Source organism: Crassostrea angulata, chromosome 9 (genome assembly GCF_025612915.1).
Source record: "Crassostrea angulata isolate pt1a10 chromosome 9, ASM2561291v2, whole genome shotgun sequence".
In the NCBI taxonomy this organism is placed as follows: Eukaryota; Metazoa; Mollusca; class Bivalvia; order Ostreida; family Ostreidae; genus Magallana; species Magallana angulata.
Genome location: NC_069119.1, coordinates 15914045 through 15939910, shown reverse-complemented (window position 1 = coordinate 15939910; position 25866 = coordinate 15914045). Strand labels below are relative to the sequence as shown.

At 34.5% G+C, this 25866-nt stretch overlaps 5 protein-coding genes across 5 annotated transcripts in view; 3 read left to right on the top strand and 2 right to left on the bottom strand.

The window, feature by feature from the left end:
- Positions 1-3771: 3771 nt before the first annotated feature.
- On the top strand, positions 3772-5176 carry LOC128163491 (uncharacterized). Its single transcript, XM_052827108.1, has one exon. It carries the CDS (start codon positions 3779-3781, stop codon positions 5174-5176), a length of 1398 nt encoding a protein of 465 aa, XP_052683068.1. The 5' UTR covers positions 3772-3778.
- On the bottom strand, positions 5126-7500 carry LOC128163492 (uncharacterized). The gene is made up of 4 exons (XM_052827109.1): positions 7391-7500; positions 7079-7242; positions 6558-6647; positions 5126-5981 (listed from the first exon to the last, which is right to left on the bottom strand). Exons 2-4 carry the CDS (start codon positions 7179-7181, stop codon positions 5359-5361), a joined length of 816 nt encoding a protein of 271 aa, XP_052683069.1. The 5' UTR covers positions 7182-7242; positions 7391-7500; the 3' UTR covers positions 5126-5358.
- Positions 7501-9253: 1753 nt separating this feature from the next.
- Positions 9254-11878, top strand: LOC128163758 (uncharacterized). Its single transcript, XM_052827408.1, has 2 exons — positions 9254-9312; positions 9945-11878. The coding sequence occupies exon 2, from the start codon at positions 9971-9973 to the stop codon at positions 11798-11800; it is 1830 nt and encodes a 609-aa protein (XP_052683368.1). The 5' UTR covers positions 9254-9312; positions 9945-9970; the 3' UTR covers positions 11801-11878.
- Positions 11879-14244: 2366 nt separating this feature from the next.
- Positions 14245-20003, top strand: LOC128163199 (uncharacterized). The gene is made up of 6 exons (XM_052826729.1): positions 14245-14925; positions 15423-15610; positions 16488-16682; positions 17141-17254; positions 17642-17780; positions 19811-20003. Exons 1-6 carry the CDS (start codon positions 14840-14842, stop codon positions 19992-19994), a joined length of 906 nt encoding a protein of 301 aa, XP_052682689.1. The 5' UTR covers positions 14245-14839; the 3' UTR covers positions 19995-20003.
- A 675-nt stretch (positions 20004-20678) lies between these two features.
- Positions 20679-25866, bottom strand: part of LOC128164298 (uncharacterized) — a 32263-nt gene continuing 27075 nt past the window's right edge. The window contains exons 11-16 of the mRNA XM_052828076.1: positions 25264-25452; positions 23798-23834; positions 23566-23682; positions 23280-23444; positions 22414-22516; positions 20679-21240 (exon numbers count right to left, since the gene is read on the bottom strand). Coding sequence (XP_052684036.1) covers positions 21000-21240; positions 22414-22516; positions 23280-23444; positions 23566-23682; positions 23798-23834; positions 25264-25452 — 852 coding nt within the window. The 3' untranslated portion in view covers positions 20679-20999. The remainder of the gene's footprint in view (positions 21241-22413; positions 22517-23279; positions 23445-23565; positions 23683-23797; positions 23835-25263; positions 25453-25866) is intronic.

The following is a 25866-nucleotide window of genomic DNA, read 5'->3' as shown; positions in this document are numbered from 1 at the left end:
TAAATCTCAAGAAAAATGCATAAAAATATGAAATTTTAAATTTACACAAAGCTGTCACTTCATAGTGAACAAAGTAGTGTGAATCGTATTGTGTGCGCAAATAGTAGAATTCACCGAATGCCTGATACTATACATGCAAACTTCATTAATAGATAGATCATAGTTATTTTAAAAGTATGAACCCTTTGAATTCTGAGATAAAAAGTCAGGCTGTACATACGTAATGTATACGTTATACAACATACACATTTAGTTGTTAAAAGCAGGGGGGCTAGAGTGGGTGGAATCTCTAATAATCTTAAGACTTTCACGTTTTCGTTGGAAACACATGCAAATGGTCCACGTATTGTAGTCCTTTTTTAAAGGACAGTAACTTGTTATACCACCTAAACTGATAAAGACTAACATACAGGTGTAGTTACATAACATTTGGAGATCTTTGCTGCATATAAGATCTCTTTGATCAATGTGCAAACGTAAAATGATAACAGTTTTATCTAAGACAGAGCGACTAGCATACAATCAGTATGAACCTTCGTTGATGAATGGTTTAAATTGAATGGGGAATTTGTTTACGGCAGACAGGTACTTGTGACGTCACGGCTGGAAAGTGTCTCAACGACAATACCTTTATATTGCATGTAGTGGTTACAACTTTATGCATGCAGGTATAGTATTAGAACCATTTTAACAAGAGCTTGGACTCTGGGTAGTTGTGTTAAACAGCACTGCGACCTAGGACTGTCTATTTCATTGCTGGCCATTCAGCCATAGCTCTCTGAAATCAACAAGATTTGTCTGGCATTTGAGCTAAGACTACGCAATTGGTGCAAATTTCGCTTGAAACCGCGTCATCTTTAACTTGTTTTGACGCATGCAAGAAATAGATAGCTATACGTCCTACTGAAAGTCCAAGGTATTGTTAAGATGGTTCTAAAGATATTTGGGGGGTCTGGACTCCAGCTTTTCTAATTTACATTGTATAGATAATGAAAACAAGTCTTGGGGAACATCCCCACTTCCCCTAACGTCGACCCCCCCCCCCCCCCCCGAAATAAATTCTAGTTCCGCCCATGCATACATCTGTTTTAGAGTATGGGTAGTTTACACTCTACAGACATATTATCTTATATTGTGTGCATGTTATGTAAACTTAGATACGTTATATCATCGACATTCATGATTGTACTCTAATATGTCTCGCGTGAGGCCTAAAGTGAAGTAAAAACTGAAGTTTTCAATTTTTAAAGTTTCAAACGCAAGTAAAACAATACCCTTATTCTGGTCGTTGCAAATATCTCTGTCTCTTTTTCTCTTTCTCTCATCATAATCATACTTTTCTTTTGTTTAGACGTTTTAAAGAATCAATGTCATTTGGTTGAATATAAGCAATTAATATACAACAAAGAAAGTGGGCGCTTAAGACGTACATTCGGCAGGAATCTGGGCGCACAAGGAGAGTGAAAATTTCATCAATTAATTTTGAATATTTTTCGAATTATAGCCGTTATTTGGTTTCTGTTGGATGTGGAATGAGTGGAAAAATATTTGAAATGCAAAAGGTTTTATCATAATATGGGTCTAAATATAGCAACACGATGCAATTCGTGCAAAATCCTACTTATTTACAACTGTTTTTAAATGATTTTGTTGTCTCTGGGTCTTCTCTCCACACATTTGAAACGTGTAAAGATAACATATTTCAACATTAAAACTGTCGCTTTTTAAAAAAAGATGGAGAGATGACCCATAGATGACTAATTATGTACTTTTTCAAATTATTTTTTGAAGGATAAAAAACAAAGTCCATTGATATGACAATGTTGTTTCAAACAGTACTTTATAGAGCATATTGACAAGTCTCGCATGGCTCAGTGGTTTCGTCCCGGATTAGTGAATAACAAAAATTAAGTGTTTTGGGTTCAAATCCAACTGGTGGTCTTTTTTTTTTTTAATTCAAACTTTTTTATTTTAAATGTTTGTTATTATAACATGATATTGAATTATAATATGCCGGTATATTTTAATTTGTTGTTATTGATTTCTAGATCTGCTGTATGACCACTATTTTCTTTTCTTATTACTAGTTTTTTAGGATATACACTTGTCAATATAACTCCATTAAAATATGTTTGCATTAACATTTCCAACTAGTTATCGGTTTAACTCTCATCGCCATTTTTTGAAAGCTTGTGAGTTTTTTGATAACCGGAATAACCATGTACTCCGACTCTCAACATAATATATTTTTGTTGAAACCTGTACATAGCCTTTCGAGGTTATAGACATTTAAATCCCAATTGATTCGTGTCGAGGATTCCTGCAAACTTACTATCTTGTGCGCTCACTTTCTTTCCCGGTGCTTGAATGATACTGATCTGTTGTCCTCCTGAGAGAGAGAGAGAGAGAGAGAGAGAGAGAGAGAGAGAGAGAGAGAGAGAGAGAGAGAGAGATGAACGAAATTCTATTGGTGTCACAATGATGACGTCACGTTTCATTCATCAAATGTTTTACTTCTAGTGACGCACACGGCCTGTAAAGAACTTTAAGCTTAACGTTAGTAAGTACACACATAATTATTTATCTAATATTCAATTAATGACTTCAAAATGTTGATTGTATATTAACAGAATTCATTTTTGGTTTTATGTATGTAACGTTTATAAGTGACATTGGCCTCGCTTCGGCCGTTCGATCCTCGCTAGTCAATGGTTAATGGTTTTGCTTATAAACCGTTTGCCGATATACATGCATTGTAAATTGCCGGCGTATATAATAAGGAAAGTAGTGTATAGGAAACCCTTGGCCAGCGAAGATGCACTGGCGTCGGAAGCAAATTGAAAGTGGGGGGCTAGACTAATCCTCAGAAATATTGAGAAAAAAATAATTCCCAAAATCATGGAAATCCTAATCCGTGGGGGGAGGGGGGGGGGATTCCTATACTTCCAAAGAAAAACCTTCCAAAATCATGAAATTCCTAATCCGTGGGGGGGGGGGGGGGGGGGGGGGGGGGCAATATGCTTCTGAATCCAACTTCTCAATCTTTCAAGGTAAATTTAGGAACAATAATCTTTCCTGCGAGAAAAAGTCGGGGGGGGGGGGGGGGGCTGAACCCTCTATCATGCTATGTTTCTAATGGTTAGGTATAAATTTGCCAAAAAAGTGGGGGGGCTAAGCCCCCTCCTAGCCCCCCCGGTTCCGACGCCTATGAGATGTTAGAACTTTCATCATCATGCGGTACTACCACCGTACCAGCCAGATTATTGAAGCCTACTGATACTGTACATAAACAAACTTATATTCGCATCACATAATAATCTAATAATATTATATTTTTCTCTTTATAAAAAATATATACCCACTGCTAATAATACACGTGTAGAAGTAGGTAAAGAGTGTAACTTTTAGTATGAATAAAATATATATAACGTAATGTGCTTGTAAACTGCGTAACATTGAATGCAAGTTTGACAAAATATTATTGCGATTTTCTTAACCTTTACACTGCCCAAGTAGCTAATTCCAAGTATCGATGAAATCCTACATTTATTCATTTGTCGTGTAATCTAGATGAATCTATGAAATTTATGAATGTCTACATCTATGTCGGTATATCTACACCTATGTAAATAGTAAATGTAATAGAACACTGTCTCGTAAAGACTTGTCATGAAGTAAAACCTGCTATATTTCCCCTTGTAACAAAATACTAGTATTTGTCTGTCGCGTTGTCTTCATGGAAATATTTTCTCTTCTTTATTACAGGTCAGGGTGCACAATGAGATTGCACGTGAAGTACTTGTTGATCATTCAAATTTTTTTCGTCATAGTCTTATTATTTCTACTACATAATGGCAACAAGCGACTTCTTGTGCCTTTTAATGACCCTTTTTACAACATACAACAAAGAGAATACCACGTGACAACATCATTTCCAGATACCCGTATGTCCTACCAACTTGCTTTGAAAACATCACCAATCCTATCAAACTTAAACGTCACAAAGGACGAGACCTTAATGTTTTGGTCAAAATCCAACACCTCCTTCTGTAATAACAGCTTTACCGGTTTCGCCCATCTGTTCGCCATACTGAAAGGAGTTCTTCTGGATCCTTCCTTCAGCGCGGGGCCACAAGGAGGGGAGAGAATAGAAAGCGTTCTCAACCAACCGGAAGAGAAAGAGTTCCTAACTCTAAAACCAGGATATTTTCAAATCCGTTGTGACAACATTACTGGAGATATGAAGTACAAGTTTCAACATGGCGACCATCTTGTAAAATGGATGGCAGCTCTGAAACCGGTTTCAAAGATGCCCGCGCATCAGGAAATTGACAAAATCACCATAGCAGTAACTCGATACGAGTATGCTAATGTTTATCATACGATGACCGACTGGTACAATGCCTTTCTAATGCTTCTGTTTTTAAATGTTAAAAGTTTCACTGCTAACATCTTGTTTATTGATAGTCATCCCCAAGGTGGGCTTGATTCTATCTGGACCACTTTGTTTGGAGGATATGTGCGCGCTGGTCAACTGACGAAGCCTCAGTATTTCAAGACTCTGATTTGGAATATCCAAGGGTACAAAAGTCCCATGTTTCGACATAACTTGCCATCAATACCGCATATTGAAATCTTTAGGCTATTCTTTCTCGCGAAACATAACGTACAGGTTACCAAACGGTTGAATTGTGAAAAACTGCATATAACTTTTCTTTGGCGACGCGATTATGTAGCGCATCCACGAAATCCCAGAGGTATTATAAGCCGGAAGGTTAAAAACGAAAAAGAACTAGAAGACTCGGTACACAAGTTATATCCAAACAATTGTATCGTCAGCCTGCGGACAGAGAATATGAGTATGCATGACCAACTTGGGGTCATTGCAAAGACTGACATTTTAGTAGGCATGCACGGTGCAGGGTTAACACTGTCGCTGTTCCTCCCCAAAAACGCAGGACTCATAGAGTTGTACCCAAAATACTGGTCTGTTGACAACGTCCACTTTAAGGCAATCGCTAGGTGGCGAAACCTACAGTACACACAGTGGCAAAACATGGACAATAAGATGGAGTTCCCCGATTACTTCACTTATATCCCTCCGTCTGTCATTCAAAACCTACTGTCCAATATCATTGGTTTAATGTGTAAACCTTATAAAGACAAGGAAAGGTGATCATATGAATTCGTTTGTGCATACAACAATAGAAAGCTAATCATGCATGTCATGTAAATCATCAAGTTTTTATGAATTCATTTTATTTTGTGTAAACAGCTGGTTTCTAATTTTATAATAAATAATCATATATGCAAAAAACAAGGAGTTTGTTTTTTTCTGTTTATGAATATCAACAGTAATTAAAACACAAATTTCCCTATTAAAAACCCAAGAGACACAACTCCTGCCAAGGTTTTGTACTCTGTCGGAGTTAACGCCCTTGTCCACTTCGTGCGTCTTTCCTTGGCAAGTAATTGAATAGTAATCACTACATGTAAAACATCAGGGAGGATGAATCCCAGATTCCGAAACCTTTGAAATGGTTGGTCTCTCCATAGTATCAACTGTGCGAAGAATTGATCAACTCCACCCAACAAAATGTGAATAAGACTCATAGAAATAATCCCTAATGCGCTCACAGAGTCTACGTCACAATCCTTAGAACACAACCGGAAAACGTTCCACGTGGAAAATAGTTCTGTAACTGTGAAGAAAAGTTGGTGCAAAAACTGTTTGTAAAATCCATCATTCGTGTAATTGACAAACATCCAAAATGAGTAATAGTTCGGATATATGTCTAAGATAAAAAGTGCTACCATTCTCCATCTTAGAATACCCGCGTGGTAAAGGTTATAGAGACGCTTGAAGGCTTCGTAAGAGAAAATGATACATCCCAGGGTCAGGACCCATATGAGGAGCATTTCAAACGTAGCGTTGAAGTAGATGTGTTTATATGATGTTTTCCCCAGTCTTTCGTAAGAACCTTAAATCAGAAAAAAACAAACATAAACATCTTTAAAAGACCCTTCTCTCCTTATCAGGAGGCTGAAGGCTCAACAAGTCCCTTATTTGATCTACTAAATAATTCTTTTATACATATAGTTGATTACAAACTATTACAAGTATCTAATTTTAAAAAATATATAGATATTTAAACATTAAAATTTGAATACTTCCCTGCATATATTTACACAGAACTCTTCGTCATAAGGAGATAAATATAGTCCAAAATGGCCATGATTACGCAGCTCTGTTTACACTTTCACCCCATGAACCTTTCACAATTATCCACAATGTACAGTAACTGTAAATGTACTTTATTTGGCTGTGAATTATGTTGAGCGCGGTTGGCGGAATGCAGATTCCGCTTAATCAAGAACATCGCCAAATGCATTGCGTACATGTATAAGAATAGTTACATTGAGGAATACGCTGATTCAAATCCACGCCAACTTGTTCAAAAACTAATTTCCGCCAAAAATCATTCACGTCAAATATAATACGTTTACAGTAAGTTATACTTACATTATAATAGCAAAAAATGTGTAAAATCGCAAACCTTTGAAGACGGTATCGAAGCAGTCACATTGACAGTGTGTCCGATTTACTGGGGGTTTGTTAGGGACCCAGAATATCTTGTTGACAATTCCTACAACACACATCAATATGTAGGATCAATGTTATAAAAAGTTATGCCTTTATTGTTACCGCATATCAGTATGTCTCCTGTGTTCTGGTATAAAAAGGACAAGGATTTCTTCATGAAACCACATAAAGAAAACATGTGAATCAGTGTAATATCATTAAGTTAAACAAACATGATCAATGCACAGATCTTGAGGGGATGGTGCCCCACCCCCACCCCCCTGGAAAATTTAAACTTACTAAATTAACATAAATTATAGGTGTCCGGACCCTCTCACGATTTCCTTCAGAAAAAAAATATCCCCAAACCCGCCACCCCTTTTTGGAAAAAAAATCTGAAACCGTGCATACTGTTAGTGTAAAAAATGCATATTAGTACATACGTTCAATGCATGCATGAACAATGCATGTATTGACACAAATCAATTTCAATACCTATGTGTATATATGGAACAATCGCTACTAGCGATGCTGCCACTACTTGTCCACACAAGCGGCCCTGTCTTTGAGATGGCGGCGTCCATATTGGTGACTTCATGATGAATTCACACCTCCAAGTTTTCAGCCTTAACCTTTTACTCAAAAACGGGTTTCCTCCTCTGTTAATACACATAAAATCGACATTGTATAATTAAGTTTTTAAATAATACCAGAGACAAATTTTATATGAATTTCATATCAACAGATCCATGCATAGGGAGGCTTAATAATTTTATTTGAGCACGTTTAATTAATGATGAAACTTACTTTCATTGCATTGGTATTGTACACAAGCCAGTCCGTACGAATGGTCTATAGAACTAAAGTCGTGACCCTATACGTATAGATTAAAAAAAAACCCACTGTCAGCATTCCGTTTAGTCAACGTTGTAATCTGTATTTGATCTCTATTAGTAATTTAAAGGGACCTATTGGTAATTTAAAGGGACTTTCTTGTGTGTAATTTCTCAAAGCTTTAAAAAGTTTATATAAAGGTTAATGGATCTCTCTCTCTCTCTCTCTCTTTCTCTCTCTCTCTCTCTCTCTCTCTCTCTCTCTCTCTCTCTCTCTCTCTCTCTCTCTCTCTCTCTCTCTCTCTCTCTGAGGAACACATAGTTTACAAGTTCATTTTTCAATATGTATTAATATTGACGACAAATCAGATACCCGAATACCGGTCAGCAACTGTTTTCTGTTTGAACTACAGATGCATTTTTTCTAGTGCATGTAGCAACCAGATAATAATCATTAATGCAAAACTTACACTTCGGTTATTTCCGTTTCGCCGAGATTGGACGAATCTTCGGAAGTTGTAATGTGGAGGTCAAATACATTTTTGGGAGTTGATTTTAATCAACTTTCCTATGCAGTTACTCAGACAAACCGAAAGTGAAACAGTGTTTGGACCTCAGCACAAATCATCGCTGCTGACAAGACTAATTAAAAATTCGATCTAATGTATGCTAAAGCATTGTTTTTCAAGGAAACTTATTTATAAATTCTTTGAAAATAGTCAAATTTTAAATGGTACGAACAGTTTAAATATTTTTTGTAGTCGTATGTACATGTATTCCTACGCCAGAGTTCAATATAACGTTAGTCTCGTTCAACTCGACGCTCGGCTGTCTCCGTAAATCCTTGTCGGAGATTTACGGTGTCAGTCGAGCGTTTGGTTGAACGAGACTAGAGTTCAAAATTGCTTGGATCCATATAATATTCGAGAAATATTTCTATTACTGATACTTAGTTTGATTGAATTAATTTTATCTTTAAATATTATTTAACATGATTCATATGGGGGTTTCTCGACATTCTTGTCGAAAAGGTCCAAAAATTCATATTAAAAAAATGTGCGTAGGGCCTAATTCAAATTAGAAACTATATGTACTTGTCATGCAAAATAAAATATCATTGATTTTAAAATAAATAAACATCGACAAAATCAACTCCCGTCAGTTCTTCAGTACTTTGATTTATGCTAGAACCGGTCTAAATAGAATTTGTTGGACGAGTGGAATAAAGATTAGGTATTTGTTGAACTTTTTGTCGGCAGAACAATCGAAGAATTTGTAAGGCATAAGAGTAATTAAAAAACCAGCTGTTCTATAAAGAAAAATATATTTTTATTTTGTTGAAAAATAGAGGAATACTTTTTTTAACGAATATTAAGGTTTGTTCAAACATGTGGGGTGGGGTGTCAAGATTACCCCCAAAAAGGAAGTCCTAGTGTGAAATAATTACTACTGAAAGACAGGAATGTCTAAAATTCTGTACAGAGTTAAAAGTGAAACTAAAATTACACGTACGCGAGTAAATACAAGCATAGAAAATGAGGACTCATAGTTATGTTGAACTATTTCCTTATATCTACCCTTTTAAGTTACTATACAGATATTATAATAAAAATAAATCAATCGATTTTTCTTCCATAATATTTATTTAAATCGCTCTAAACACCCGATGAATGTAAATGAAAAGTTACCACAAAAGAATCTATGAAGTGAATGAATTTTACTGAATTATATCTTTTTTTCTTTACTGCCATTGAAAAACAACCCTCTCAATCTTGTTTAAAAGATTGCCCCTTTGTATCGATATCTCTTGTTGCACACGGCGCGCCCTCTTACAAAGGTTGCTAGACAGGAAATGCACAAACACCTGCAATCGCCATATTGGATTAGAAAAAGAAGGTTTGTAGTTTTTGATGGGTCAAACTATGTTAAAGTTAACTAATAGTTAGTATATAGAATGTCTTAGCAAGTGCTTAGATGTATGATTTTTATTTTTACAAAATAATAATGTGCAATTAGTGTGCTTCTCTTAAGCTCCTCTACAATTTAGTGTGCTTCTCTTAAGCTCCTCAAAAACTACTGAAACAAAAGTTTGAATAACTTAAGTTCTTAAGTCCATAAACCACATATTTTATAAAAGCAATTAAAGTAGAAGCGAGTACTGCTATCAATCGGTGCTTCTCGGAACTTTCCGGCAGGCTGTTCCGAGCCCGGCAAGTTGCGATTGTACTGCTACATGTATATAGAGGCTATGTGGTCAACAAATTACCCATCAGATCCATCTTATGTATCTAGAAGTTTTATTTTTAACTTCAAAATAAAATTAAGTAAAAAACATATTTCAGGTTTAAGATTTTAATATTTTTCTATAATTTCAAACAGAACTTTCCTTCTTAAGGAGATCAAAACAGTCTTCTTAAAAATGGACACGGTCCATCCAGTCCTCCGAAGAATCAACTAATCATATCTCATGAGTTTATTATATTATATTCCAAGTTTGTATATATGCATTATTTATTCTTTTCTTGCAGAATTAACATTATAAGACCCCCGGACCATGTACTACAGTAAAAACCCCCAATGTGCCTTGTGTGATACGCCTAACCCCCAGTTGTCATATTGTAACAAATGCTACGTCGATCTTTGCGAGACCTGTGTTGAGAAACATGTTTCAAGTTATTCAGTAAAACATCGAATTGTAACATTCAAAGAAAGAAAAAAGGAACCTAAATATCCGAAATGCTCAAGACACATTGGGAGACCGTGTAAACGTTTTTGTTTAACATGTAACATTCCTTCTTGTGGGCAGTGTTATTCATCCTATGAGCATAAAGGACATTATCTCGTTGAATTTTTTGTTAACTTGGCAAAAGCAAGAGAAGAGATATCAATAGATTTACAAGAGTTGGAAAACTCCATTTATCCCGAATATCAGAAGTTTGCACCTTATATTTCGAGTCTGAGAACTAATCTGAAAAAATATTCCCGAAAATTGGCGAAAGATCTGAATAAACGAAGAGAAGAATTGATCCGAGAGATAGACGACATTATCAACAAACTAACCTCAGATTTCGTTGATGTAAAAAATAATTTTCTGTTCGCTCTGAACAAACAGGAACACGAAATCAAACAAACCGTACCCGAAGTCATTCAAAGCATTGAGGAGTTGAAGAAACTGTCAAACTCCAACGATGGGTGCCTTGTCTCCGAATACATATCCAGGAATGCTGAATTCAGAATGTTGCTTAATAAAATCGAAGTCTGCCTACCAATATTCACTCCTGGAAAGCTTAACAAAAAGAAATTTTGGAGACAATTTGGTTCTCTCTCACTGCCTTCTGTGGAAACAGAAAATCATACAAACAACATAGAATACTCGGAAACGAGCCAATCTCCCCCGGTCCAACCTCTACCGGATGTGCCTCAATCCCCGGAAAGGAACCCATCTCCCCCTGTTCGGCATCTACCGGATGTGGCTCAGTTCCCGGTAATGAACCCATTTCTCCTGCCCCGACCTCCACTGGATGTGCCCCAGTCACCAGAAACGACCCCATCTCCCCCGCTTCGACCCCTACTAGATGTGCCTCAAATCCTGAAAGCAATAGACACAGGGTCTGCACATCTATCCAGCGTGGCTTTACTTAGCGATGAGGAGTTCTGGACAACTGGGAACGACTGCATCATCACGCTCCATAATCTCCAGGGTCAACTATTGCAGTCAGTCCAAACCAAGTCTGGGATCAAGCCATCAGATATAGCAGTGACATGGAATGGGGATCTAGTTTATATTGATCCGCCGTTTAGAACTGTGAACAAAGTATTGAATACACAGGTACAGGAGTTGCTTACGCTTCGGGAATGGAGACCCCGCCATGTCTGTTGTACCATATCCGGTGATATTCTAGTTGTTATGGTTAGTGATGATAAACAAACGAAAGTTGTACGTTATTTTGCATATGGGTCCAAGGAAATTCAGTTCAATGACAAAGGGGATCCCCTCTATTCGTCTGGTCAATACTCTTTATACATTAGTAGTAACAGGAACGGTGATATTTGTGTAGCTGACAACGAAGCGGGTGCAGTTGTTGTTGTCAGTGAGTCCGGGAAATTTCGATTTACCTACACAGGTTCTCAAACCTATAACCGGAAGTTGTCATTTATTCCAGTCGGGATCGCTACGGATGGTAGTTTCCGGATACTTACGTCAGACCGCCTCAACAACTGCATACATATCATAGATCAAAACGGAGAGTTCCTGCGATACATTGACAGCTGTGATTTAGATGATCTGTGGGGTTTATGTGTGGATACCAAAGATAATCTCTTTGTGGCCGAGTGGAAAAAAGGTCAAGTGAAAAAAATCCAATATTGCGAAGAAATAAATTGACTGTGCAATATATACGAAAAAAAACCCAACTATTATAGATTTTTTTAGATTAATTGTCAAAAAATTGACTGTATTCATTTATTGCTCGTGTGAAAAAAAATGACTCTTCTTTTCAAAGTTAGTGTTTGTGTGGCTTGCAATTTGTAGAGGCGTCGGAAGCAAATTGAAAGTTGGGGAGCAGAAGGGGGGGGGGGGGGGGGAGGCTAGACTTGTCAGAAATCTTGACAAGCAAAAAAAAGTTTTTAGTTATGATTATGTATAAGGGGGCGGTTCCGACGCCTATGCTTTTTTTTTTTTGTAAACAAAGGAAACAAAGAGTGATTACTGAGTTATTTCATTTAATGTTGATATACAACAGAGTTTATCCAAATATATTTTAAATATTTTATTAAATAAAAATAGAAATCATACATTGATTTTATTTTTATTGAATTAAAAATTAAAAAAGAAAAAAAGAAAAAAAAAAGAACGGTAACAAAACAAAAAAACAAACAGATATTGTTTTTTTTAATGCAATCTGTTTGAATAATAATTAAAAAAAGGCAGTAGTAATCTGTATAATTACCGTAAAATCTGAATCAAAATTAAAGATCAACGCATTATCAAGCCTGAAGTAACACTCATTTTACATGACATATCACATGCGTGGATCTATAGGGGACCTCGGAAAAGGTGGTCCGGACAATGCAATAAATATGTATTTATTGTTAAACTTCATGACCAATAATAGCCATGATTTTTAGAAAAATATAAAAATTAATATTATATAACTATTTACTAAAAAAATGAATATATATATAACAAACTTCAATTTTTGTTACTATTGTTAAAATGTAGACAGTCCATCAGTCTGCCTATCGTAAAATCTCTCTCTCTCTCTCTCTCTCTCTCTCTCTCTCTCTCTCTCTCTCTCAACCGCGCGCATACAGGTACATGTTTTATAATTTTCTAGCGTACATTACATTCATAGAACATGCATATACATTATTACTCCTACTATCTTATCATATTATTATCATACTCTCACATTATTATTCGGGACATCTCCGACTCCGAATGTAAACAACTCCGTTATCAGATATATGTCCACTCTCGAGTATCACCTTTAAACGCATTGTTTCAATGTGTCTTAAGGCAAATAGATATATATATACTTCTCCTTTAGACCATATAGAATATTCACAAGGACATGCTGCTGTAATCTATATTTAAAACCCCGCTCGTCGATCAATGAATCGACTTCCTTCGAAAATAATTAGTGATTAGAAAAACTTTTGAAAACAAATAATGAAATGAAGTCAAAACTCGTGTACAAGCTTGTACCTAAAGCAGTTTACTAATTCGCTTTACATTAGATTGGATCGAGAGGTACTCATAAAAATGTACTGTGTACACAGTAGATAGATAGGTGTAGATAGGTGCGTGTAGTCTCAACCGTGAAAGTGACAAGAAGGGACCGCCATACAGCATAAACTTGGACCGGGATCTTGTCTGACGTGTGTAAGTATAACGCAATGTCACATGTTATATTTCTGTAGTATTTTAACTTCTCAAAAACACAAGTAACATACAAGCCCACTTTATGTATCTTCAGTACAGTGGTACAGCACGCCATAGCAATGACTGTAGTTTAGAAACTTGATAGATTTACAATAGGATATTGTAGATACATGCATCTCTCTCTCTCTCTCTCTCTCTCTCTCTCTCTCTCTCTCTCTCTCATCATGCATGTGCATTCACAATTAATACGACACAATTATGAAGCCTTTGTTATGTATTTGTTTTCTCTGTATTAAACATAATTATTTGTCACAGTCAAATGGATGAACGTACAAATACTGTTTACATAATTATGCATGAATGAATCCACCTCGTGTAGATCCGGAAACTGGGGCATTTAAAACTCTTACAGCATATCCCCATGCTGCGTAAGTCACATAAACAGAAAGATGGGACAATATAGTAATCTTTGAGTGGATAAAGTTTATTTGAACTATAAATATTTATCAATCTGTCGTGATTTATCTATAGTTTTCATCGCTAGATTTTTCATACACTCCGCTCCCCATTTATGAAGCGAAGTGGATCGAAAACCCTTGGGTAGCGAATAGGACAACTGTCTTGTTTTTGTGTAACAACACATTGTGGTGTTTAAGGATCTATGTACCTTTAGATATATTTAATTTAATCAAGAATTACAAATGCCATATAGACCCCTTCACGATAACTGCGGTACTGCTATCTTGCAGGGCAAAATGATATACTTTGCCGAAATTTCAGTAGGTAGATAATTAAATGACGTAAATGAAACAATTGACGTTACGTCATATTTCACCAAACTATGTAATTTTGCCCTGCAAAAGAGCAGTACCGCAGTTACCGTGAAGGGGTTAATTGTAATTGAAGTTTTGGTTTATGTAAATTTGTTTTACCATGTTTTAGGTTATTACGAAAATCGCAATGAAACAGCAGAACAAATCCCGTCACCGGAAACCGAATCTGCAACAAACCGGAAACGACAAAGAGAAACACAGTTCTGTACAAAGTGAAAAAGATTCTAAAAATAGAGTCAGCCTAGAACTGGTGATTTTTCGAACCTCATTTGCCATTATTCTGGTTGGATTCCTCGTGTATGGGTTGTATATGAATTATAGTGTAGCTAAGAGTTCAGACCGTGTAGATGGTAGAACAGTCGTTCAGAGAGACGACGGGGACACTTTCGTGTAGTTAGATTCCGACATCGACGACACAGAAGATGGATCAGTGTCCAGTAAAGAACAACAGAGAAAACCGTCTGTAAAACAAGAAATTCCGGTGAAATTGTCTGAAAAGTCAGAGACAGAGACTCCAACAGAGAAGAAACCACTCCAGCCACCCAAGACCGATCAAACACAGAAATCTAAATTGTCAAAGAGTCAGAATCAAAATGGCGGCAAATCGCAGAAGAACAACAATCAAAAGACAACGACACTATCATCCGGGAATGTAAAAGAGATAGAGAAGGAGGTGGAGGAATTCAAGGCTACGTACTTGAAGAAAATGTCCCCCAAAAAGATCTTTGTGGACGGTAGGCGACTTCCGCCCGTGGAACTGTTGCCACAGAAACCAAACAACAGTAGTGTCAGGTAGGAAACAGCTCAAATGGTTGTAAATCGGATGTGACGCGATAATAATTTGAAATTCTACATAACCATTCCAATTTAAAGTTTTGATTTTCTTAAAAATAAAATTTGATATCTTCATAAAATACGTGTTACTAGATAAAGTCACATTTATCACGATCATGGTTATTCAATGGAGAAGAATCAATGGTTGTATTATTCCTTGCCAACATATTGACTACTCCACATGATGCACTGATATATAGAAATTTTACCGGGAGAATCCAAAGTAGATTTTTTTTGTGAGAAAGGTTTGGGGGTTGAAGGGGGATGTCCTGAGGTCTATATTCGGTAACTTAACTATGTGCATTCAATAAGCTTAGATTTTTCAGGGATGGACGGGAGTTTGCGTGTTGACTAGGGTTCGAATCCTTATTTTGTAGTAAAATGTAATGAGAGATCCTAAATTAAAATGATAAACGCCCCTCAAACATGATCTATTCCTATTCCTAATTTTGCAGAGTTTTCTTATATGACGAATTCCTGTCAGAGCAGGAATGTGACGGTTTGATGAGAGCACATGACAGTCACGTGAAGGAATCTTCTAAAATTAACCCGCTCATCTGCTTCGATACCATAGAGACGCTCCGGAAACACATCAAGACGGCCCGTAAAAAGGTCAAGGTTACTCCGGCTGATTTTATACCTGGTAAATGAACCTAGTTTCAAGATCACACTTTAATTTTAGAAGGAAATCTTTCTGATTGTTGCTTATTATAAAAAAATCTCATGAATACCTATTTTGTTAAGTGAAACGATTGTTGATGCTAATTTATTGTTTCATTTCTGCGTGAATATATGTACATACCATAAAGCTGAACACCGCTCGTAAATAGGCACTGTCACACAAGTATCTGGTATATTAACCCTTCGATTTCGTTACAACCGATTGTACACCTGAAATTCGTGGCCGACGTATAAAGTTCCTTAAGTTGTTTTTTGATTTTTCTGCATGTAAATCTTATTTTATATGCATATTCTGTTGGTATATAATTGGCATGTTTATTTAATATAGTCTGTTCCAAGATTTTTTTACGTCACATTTAGGCGATTTTTAGTAAAAATATACATGTGAAAGAAGTGCACTTAAAATCGATGAAAGGTGAATTTTTTAAGATATCTTCATTGACACATTATCGTTTTTCACTCGGAAGAGTTCACAGAAACGGAAAGATTTCTTGGGAAGATTTATAATGGGGAATGTTTACATCTTTTCTTAATTCGGAAGTCACTCGGAATACCTTGCGCAATTTTTCAACGTTATCATCCGGGTCTGCTGCAGTAAAAAATCCCCGTTGACATCACATTTTTTTTAGCTGTGTATTGAATGATATTTCATGTCAGTTATAACGACGATTCCATTGAGTATTTGATATGTAACACATTGTTTACCCTGAACATTTCCTATTTCAACAGATTGTACAGTGCGTATTATAGTCGCAAAAACTTATATCAAACTATAGCTAGAAAAAAATAAAGCCTAAAGTATGCTTAACAAACGCATTAATTTGAACATTTATTTTCAGGTACCTTTTGCGTCAACGAAACGTTTTCTAGACAGCTGTCTGACTGGTTGAAGAGCAACTGGAGCTATAGTACGGCGTTCTATCCGGGGGAGAGCAAATTCTCCAAGATAATGGAATTTCGAGTCAAAGAAGCGACCCAACTGCAACCAGAAAACGGCGGGAAATTCCAAATAACATCGTATCCTCAAGGAATAGGTAAAATGCCTGTAATTAGTGTTCTTATTAGCTTTTGTGATTGATTTAGATTTTGAAACTCGAAATTTTATTTGATAACTTGTGTTTTGCAGTATTATAACTACCATAGTTGTACTTGGTATGCCAAGTTTTACTCTTTGATGGCTAGATGGTCGAGGCCATTTTGAGGCTATTTTTACCTCCTTTACACGAAGAGCTCTGTTCTGTGAAGCTAACTTGTTTTAATTTGTCTTTTATTAATGCTAGTGTGCAGCCAAACATATCATGTTTTAAAGTTTATTAAATAAGACAGATCTGATGATTAGTTTGTTGACCACCAACCCCCTCCCCCCAATTAAATGAAACTTATACCAAACAGAGTCGTACTAGCTTTTTGACAAAGATACATGAGCTAATTGGTCAGAAATGGTTTGATCATCAAATGTTTTAAAATACCTTTCGACATTTTATTTTGGCAGGTTATAAGACACACACAGACTGTATAGAGGATAACGCCGACGAAAGGGATAGAATGGCGACCATTTTGGTTTATCTTCAAGATGTGGAGGATGGTGGAGAGACGAAATTTCCAGGTAAACTAAGAGCATGTCGAATTATTTTTTGTAAAGAAAGGTATGGAAAGACAAGGATAATTACTTTTATATATAGATAGAATTAATAATTATTCAAAAAGGCATTAACACTTAATTTGACAGTTTGTGGAAATTGTAATTGTGATTAATTTTAAGTAAAATCTTGAGTTGGAATTCAGTAGTTGACAATAACTAGATGCTTATAAATATTAAAATATCAGGCTTTTTTATGCTTGATTCCATTTTTGTTCTAGTTTGTGCGTATGCAAGAACATATTATTTTCAATATTACCGCTTGAACAACTTATCCAAAAGATGACACTTACTTATATTTGTTAAATTAAGGCTGAATAATAATTGTCTTATCATGATCTTTTTTGAGTTTAGAATTGGGTATTTGGGTAAAACCCCGTAAAGGACGAGCGTTAGTCTGGAATAACATGAATGAAGAGGGCAAGTGTGAGGCACTGTCTGTTCACAACGCCGCAAAGGTCAACAAAGGTCACAAATACATCCTCCAAAGATGGTAAGATACACGTATGAACAATTGTCTTCATTGATTTATTTGCGATTTGAGACTCTTATTTCAGAAATAGTTTAGCTATTCTAAGTGAAACAATGGGAAAAATGTATTCTGATAAAGGATGTTGAGTGATCAACAAATTACTTTTCAAATCTACCTTTAATATTTAGAAATGATTTTTTTTTACCTATAAACTATTTTTAGTAAAGAAATGTTCCAAATATTTTAGCTCTAAAATTATTATTATACTTTTAAGACCTCGGAACATTACTTGGAAAGATTGGAAATATACAGGTACATCAATTTCACTTGTTGCAGTCAAAACATTTGAAATGGGCGGGAACAAATTGACACGGACGTCTGAGAAAACATTGGATAGAAACTGTTCATGTAGTTATAGGAAATGTATTTTCAATCCACCTCGGCATTTCTAACTTGCTATATACATGTTAATTAAAGCGATCGAAAAACATTATATTTAGTATCAGCAAAGTGATTGAAAAAAAATATTTTACCAATAAGTATATAATCAGCAAATATGAGAAGATCTCAATTCGGGAGAGATAAGGCATTGTCCGATGACTTCAGAGAATCAGTCGTCACAAGTCTGATATCAAGTGGGGTTTATTCACAGAGAAGAACAATCAAAGTTCCCATTAATAAGATTAAAATTATATCCAATAATAGAATATATAAAATTTTTCATATAAGAAGTCATCGGACAATGCTTTGCCCTGCGTATGATATCTCCAAATTGGTATTTTTTCACATTTGCTTATTATATACTTATTGATGAAATAAAATGTTTTTCAACCGCTTTTCTGATACTAATTAAAATGTTTTTCGATCGCCTTACATTAGTATGCAAGTTAGAAATCCTGAGGTGGATTGAAAATACATTTCCGATAACTACAGTTTCAATCCAATGTTTTCTTAGACGTCCGTGTCAATTTGTTCCCGCCCATTTCAAATACTTTGACTGTAACAAGTGAAACTGACATACGCTGTATATTTCCAATCTTGCCAGTTAATGTTCCGCGGTCTTATCTTAATAAAAAGCTCTCTTTCCTAAGGAAATGAACAGCCCTGCGAATGTTATTGTCAATTTAGACATCGTGGTTTATTTGACTTTTTCAGTTTCGCAGTAAAATTCGTGCCTCGTGTTTTTAGTCTATTTCCTAGAGGCTTCGTATACTTGTAGTTAGATATAAAATCTAGAGGTTTGTTGATTTTTACCTTCATTTTCATTAATTCATGGATAAAATGAGTTCTAGAAATAAATGTGATAATAGAATAAATAGGTTTTTTCCTGCTGTAATAACAATAAACATGCTAAGTAGCGACCCCCCTGAGGAGTAATTTTCGATCCGCGCCTTATCTAGTAATAGCATCAATTGTAAAACAGACTATACTATTATATGCAGAATGTTCTTTGAAAATGTTTTTATACAAAACAGACATTATGTACACCCAATTTATTTTTTAAAAAGCATGGCATTGCACATCAAAAGCATTAAACATGGCTATGATTTTATTAAGCAACCCCATGTTTATACTTTCAACCACGTGTAGAGTGGTTAAACATGAACGATAACTCTGTTCTGAATATCATCGTTTAGTTTAAATAACCGCTAGATAATGAAATAAGACATATATATATAAATAGATTTTTATGTTTTAACATAAATCAAATTAGGATATGATATGAAAAACGACCATACCTTTCGTATTTTGATAATATTATCCAAACACTTATACTTCCGCTCGAAATTTTACAGGAACTGAACAAATCTCGGGGAAGTCTCGTTAACTTTCATTCGAGCGACTCTGGATTTATTACATACTGAGCAACGATAAAGAAAACATTCCGAACACATTTGCAGGATGTGAATATAGTATAAAAATGGCTAAACCATTCAGCCCTCTTATTTTTTTTCCTTACTATCAGATATGTTGTTATTTTTAAAAACAATAGAGACGATCTACGTAGGTATGATTATGTATTCATGAGTATTACTTTCCTGTATATGCAGGTACTACTACAAAAACTTTTATTCTCTGGGTAAGAGGCCACCTGAACCGGAACTCCCTGTGCGAGCTTCCGGAACACCTCGGGTTAATTGTGACGAGTACGAGAAAGGAAGCTGTCGGTGGTACGATGAGTGGAATTATGAACACCTCGTAGACTACAGAAATCAAAGAATAAATCTGAAGTAGTTCAACAAATTGGTGTTATGTATACATTTATGTGCATGAGAGTATCATGTATATTTATTTAAAATGATCATTGAAGATTGATTTATCAATTTCCTAGAGTCATTATAATTCATTTCATCAACACACATTTGGTTCATTAGAAATATTGTGGTGCATGATTAATGAAAACCCCCCACAAAAAATGACATATAAGATGATTAAAAAGGTTAAAAAGAAATGCAAAGCTTGATCTATGACTAGTATATATTTGATCGACTGTACTTACACTATCTTGTATAAAATACCAAAAATATATATAAAAAGAACCCCACTAATGACAGCGAGATATGTAAAGTTTATCATGTAAATATTTTGCTGATAGTAGAAGTTTTACAGTACATTTAGGCCATAATACAATACAATGGTCTTAAAAGAAACTTGCAAAATCATTATGAATATTATACACACTTGAAAACAAATTAAACTATAGCGTCCTTAATTAAAACAAACATGTATTAACGAAATAATCTGTTTAATTAATTGAAGACAGGAGTCATATTCATTTAGTATTTATTTATTTTGTATCGGTACATTTTTTTCTATAATGATAAAAAATATATACACTCCAGTGTATATTGAAACGTTAAAGTTTGTTAATGAAATACACTTTTTTAATCAATGATATAAAATACACTTAATTCAGATACTTCTTATGTTGCATAAAAAATGATTTACCATATTCCCTGTCAATTTTCATCAAGTTTAATCTAAAGCTAAAAACTGAGAATAGTTTTTGAAAATCGAAAATTTATAAATACTAAACGTTTAAATTACTGCCTGGTGAATATATTAACAATCTAAAACTTTAGAATTTTAGACATTTTTTAAGCCAGTATATATTATCATTTGATAGGAAAGTCTAATTTTAAGATGAAAAATTTCAATATTTTCCTTTTTTTCATTCAAAGCTCTTCTTGTAAAGGAGAGAATTTATTGTCAAAAAATGGGCACGACCACCCATCCCTCTTAATTATAAGATGTTCTTTTATCTTGACGCGATTCATTGTTTGGTCCCCTGAGTTGGTCGTAGTTAGAGGGTGAACTGATTTGACCTAGTTCTTGGTATGCCGTGTTACATGCATCGTTACATGCATCGTCCACCGTGTCATAGGTATCGGAGCGTGACATTAAATCACCAGGAGGGGATCTAGCATTAGTCACTTCTCGAGTCTCTTTTGGCCTTTTACATGCACCACTTCTTATAATCCTGGTAAAATCAAATAATAATGTAGATAACATTGACTATTTGTAAATCTACGGGTAAAATCAAATAGCAATGTAAATAAGAATAACGCACTGATTCGACTAGTAAAAAAACAACAATCTAACAAAAAGCCCAGAGGCAACATCACTCACACGAGCAACAACACCCTTAACTGATCAGAAAAGCTTTTCACTTTTCAGGTTTTCAAATGCAAAATATCTTGACTTATCAGAGTATACCTTGTTTTAAAAGATTTTCATTTTTTTCATATATCATAAGTTCAACAATGGGCTTCTTTTGCTGTTTCAGCTTTTAAAAATAAGATTAGTTAAAAAAATCATTCATTCCGATGTAAAAATTCAAATCCCCCCCCCCCTTTTGTGGTCTCACCCTATTTTTATTTGAACAAATTTGAATCTATACAACCTGAGGATGTTTTAACATATTAAGTTTAAATTTTCTTGCCTATTGTTTTTAAGAGAGGATTTTAAAAGACCTTTCTCTTTATATTGCAATGAAAAAATATTACTCTAATTGTAGTCCAACCCTATCCCCGGGGATCATGATTTGGACAAACTTGAATCCACACATCCTTAGGATAATTCCAATTAAGATTTTCTGGCCAAATTGTGTTTGAGAAGGAAATCTTTATAGAGTTCTTCTTGACTGAATGGCATATTTGTGCCATTCAGTCACCTTTCCAGACCATTCAGTTATCATTCAGTTGACTGAATGGCAGAGCTTCATCCTGTGAGCTCATCGATATCCTAGCCCCGGGGATCATAATTTGAAGAAACTTAACACAATCCAAGAATGATTCTTCACAAATTAAACCTTTTCTGGCTAAATGGTTTTTGAGAAACGTTTTGTAAATTACCAACAGATTTTTATGATTTTAATACTAATTACCCTTCATTTAAACAAACCTGACTTTCCTTCACAAAATAAAATAATGCTATGTGTTAAGTTTTCTCTAAATTGGCTTAATGTTTTTTGAGGTTTTAGTAAGAGAACAATATGTAAATATGAAAAGTTTAAAACGACAACGACCGAATAATAATAATAATAATTATAGTATATATATATATATATATATATATATATATATATATATATATATATATATATATATATATATATATATATATATATATATATATATATATATTAACTAACCAGGCGATGAGACAGCCCACCACTACAAGACAAATGCAAAGAACCGCAATCACACCGTACAAAATGGACAAATTGTCAGAGTTTGAATCCTGCAACTTTTCTGCTGTAAAATAATGAATGGAATATTTTCCAGTGATGTAATCAAATTGCATGGTTTTATTTGAATTCTTAACACTGTTGCTAGTATCATCATAGATTTGAAAAAAAGTTACTTTGATCTATTTAAATACGATATTGAAGTTCGGACTTTAGGGAGATGTCACAAATTGGAATTAGCCAAATAAGAAACAATGGAGTTAAGATTAAGACCACTAGTATGAAGTTTTTATTTCCGTTCATATACAAAATTATATATTTTTGTTAAAGAAATTTTGGAAATTGGAGTCTTATAGTAAAGGAATAATTAGGTAATACCGTAAAACCTTAACCTTTATTTTCTTTGAGTTGTAAAAAAAAAAGCAGAACCGAGTAAAATGAAAAAAGTAACACTAAAACTTTGAAATGCATCTTCAAGTAAAAAACAGTTTGTATAAGGTTGTGGAAAATTTTTATCGGTGATATTATCATATCTAAAATAAAATCATCGTGATTTAATTTTAAATATAATGCAATTTTATCCAAATCGATAGCTCAAATATTATGAGCCCTCTTTTGCTTTTTTTCATTAACCCAAAATTCTCAAAGCGACTCAAAAAGTTAATTATGAGTATTTGTTTTATAGGTCACGACGTCCTATTGAATGATGCAACCGTAACAAGCATTTCTTATACCAATGGCAATGAAAGTAATGTTTTGAAAGATTGATAATTTGTGTTTTTACGAATGTTTTTTAAACAAAAAGAAAGCAAGTTGGTCAGTTAACTTACGTGTTGAAAACGAAAAATTGGAAGCTACACTTTTGATTGAATTTTTCGGTTCTTCACCATACAGGGTATACAACTGAAGGTGATAGCTCCCACCAGCCTCCACATAATCGAGGATAACCCAGTTCTGGACTTTAAAGATCATCTCTGATTGAAGTTTTTGGCCATCTGGTAAAAACGTTTGAAAATCCATTAAAATCCAACTCTCACAGAACTGAAAATCGTATAGGAAACAAAACAAAGGTTACACAACACGATATTTAATATTTGTATTTTTGTATCATGATACCTCTTGAATATGTGAATTGGAATCCTTGGATGCTATAACAAGATGGGGCCCAGTTCCAGAAAATTCTAACTGATTTCCCGAATGTATCAGATATTTTAATTTCGATTGGACCAAAATCTAAAAAACCATAGATATATAACGTAAAGAAAGTAAATTTTATACCAGTATTTCATGCAAGATCCCTTCTTTCTTTCTTTTTCTCTCTAGTTCTTTCTTTCTATCTCTTACTTACAGTTGTGGACTCCTCTTAATGAAGTTAGATTTGTAATCTGAAAATATCAAATGTGGAATGATTAAAGTACGGGGAAAGATATACTAAATCAATTTTGACGTCATAATGTTATAGCACCAAAAAGACACTATGAAATCATTAACTAGATCTTGACCTTAATTTCACGAATGCATCGTTCAGTAAGTCAAAACCGAAAGAATTGGAAAAAAGGCAGCATTTCAACTGGTCGGAAGTGTATTGGTGGAAAAGTGACGTGTCTAGATATAGATAGTTCAAAACATAACGTAAATAGGCACATTTCACACTTGGACACATACTATTAAGCTACATTTGGCTATTGTTATAGTTAAATAATATTCCATGACTAAAAACAAAATATAACAGAGTTCCATGTGTTAAAAACAGGCGAAGTTTGAAGGACAACTCTAATTTCATGCTATTTAGTATGAAAGGCGAAGAAAACAGTATTAAATCCCATTATAAATGTAAATTGTTATTTATGACAACAGTAGACTTATTTAAGATGTGCGAACGCCTCACCTATCCGGATGATCGGACTTGGGAACAAAAGAGTCCGGATAACTGATGCTCCACTATACTTACATGTAACTATCGTCGACTAAAGTCAAACACTATTTGATCAATCCAACCGAGTAAAGGACTAAGTGCGGTTTTATGCAATTTTTGCCCCCCAAAAAGAAAGTTCTAGAAAGAGCTTTAAAATAAGGTGAAAGATAGTTAAAATCATATTGGAAATAATGGTGTAAAAGATTATCACCACAGTGACGTCATAATGTAGAAATGACGTCATGAATATTGCATTATTTTGATAAATTGATGTTTTGTGGCAAAATATGGGTGTTTTCCGATGATTTTTCGACTGGGAAACATCGAGCGCAGGCTTGCTCAAGTACCATTTTTTAGTATGATATGTATAACTATCTGAAGAAAAACATATGTTAAAATCGCACTTGAGCAGACCTGCGCTCTATATTTCCGAATGCAAAATATAGAGCAAAAATGAGAATATCTTCATTTGTTTGCAAATTTGCGGGAATTAGGTCATTTAGGTGACGTCATAGATAAACAGCGAGTGAGCAATGATGACTAAAATCAAGATTAAAGTTATAGGCATCCTCTTTACAATGATTTGTGAAGATTTCATTTTAATACGATACTATTTAAAAATTGGTTGAAATCGGGGGCAGATATTTGACCATACCGCACATAGTAATTTTACATTTCTACATGTAATTATATTCTTACATAAAAATTCATGTACATATTTTTTCAATCAGTGGGGCATGTGCTCTATATGACCTTTAACCCGATTGTCAATTACTTGAGCTCGGATAAATTAGCCCCCTAAATCGCAGATTTTTATGTAGATTAAAAGCAATCAGAAACATCATTATTATCATCATCATCATCATCATCATTAAAAACATAAATATTTGATAAATTACCTGCATACTTCTAGAGACATAAAGCCCAGCTGAATTATAGATATTCATTTCCATGATTACGGTTTCCAAAAAGACGTCGCTTACATTCGTTACATAACAGTTTGAGAAATGAAAGTCAATTGTTTTTCCAAACGATTCACCCGTCGGCAAGTTTGAGTCGCATGGGTTTCTGTTGCAATAACTCTCATCCTGAAACAATACTATAAATGCATTATTTTACATGCAGATGATTAATTGAAACATTGCTAGACGTTTTCCGTCAATTGTTTTTTCTCAAATAGAAAAGGACTCAGCAATGATTCGATTATGTTTTGCTATAATTAAAGTTGGACGTCATACTTTGGGATACACTTTTTCTGCTAGATTGAATTGTTGTAAATGTTGCATATCGTTTATAGTTAATGCTCATTTGCTTAGAACTATAAAATTTTATTGTTTTTATGAATTAAAAGGAGTTTAGTTCGAAATTGAGCATAGGATTGCTTTTAGATACATATGTATGTAACAGTATACGGTACATTTAAAGAATTTCCGCGAAAGAATTGACCAATGATATAAAAAAGCAGAACGTATATTAACATTATACTTGATTACATGTTTACT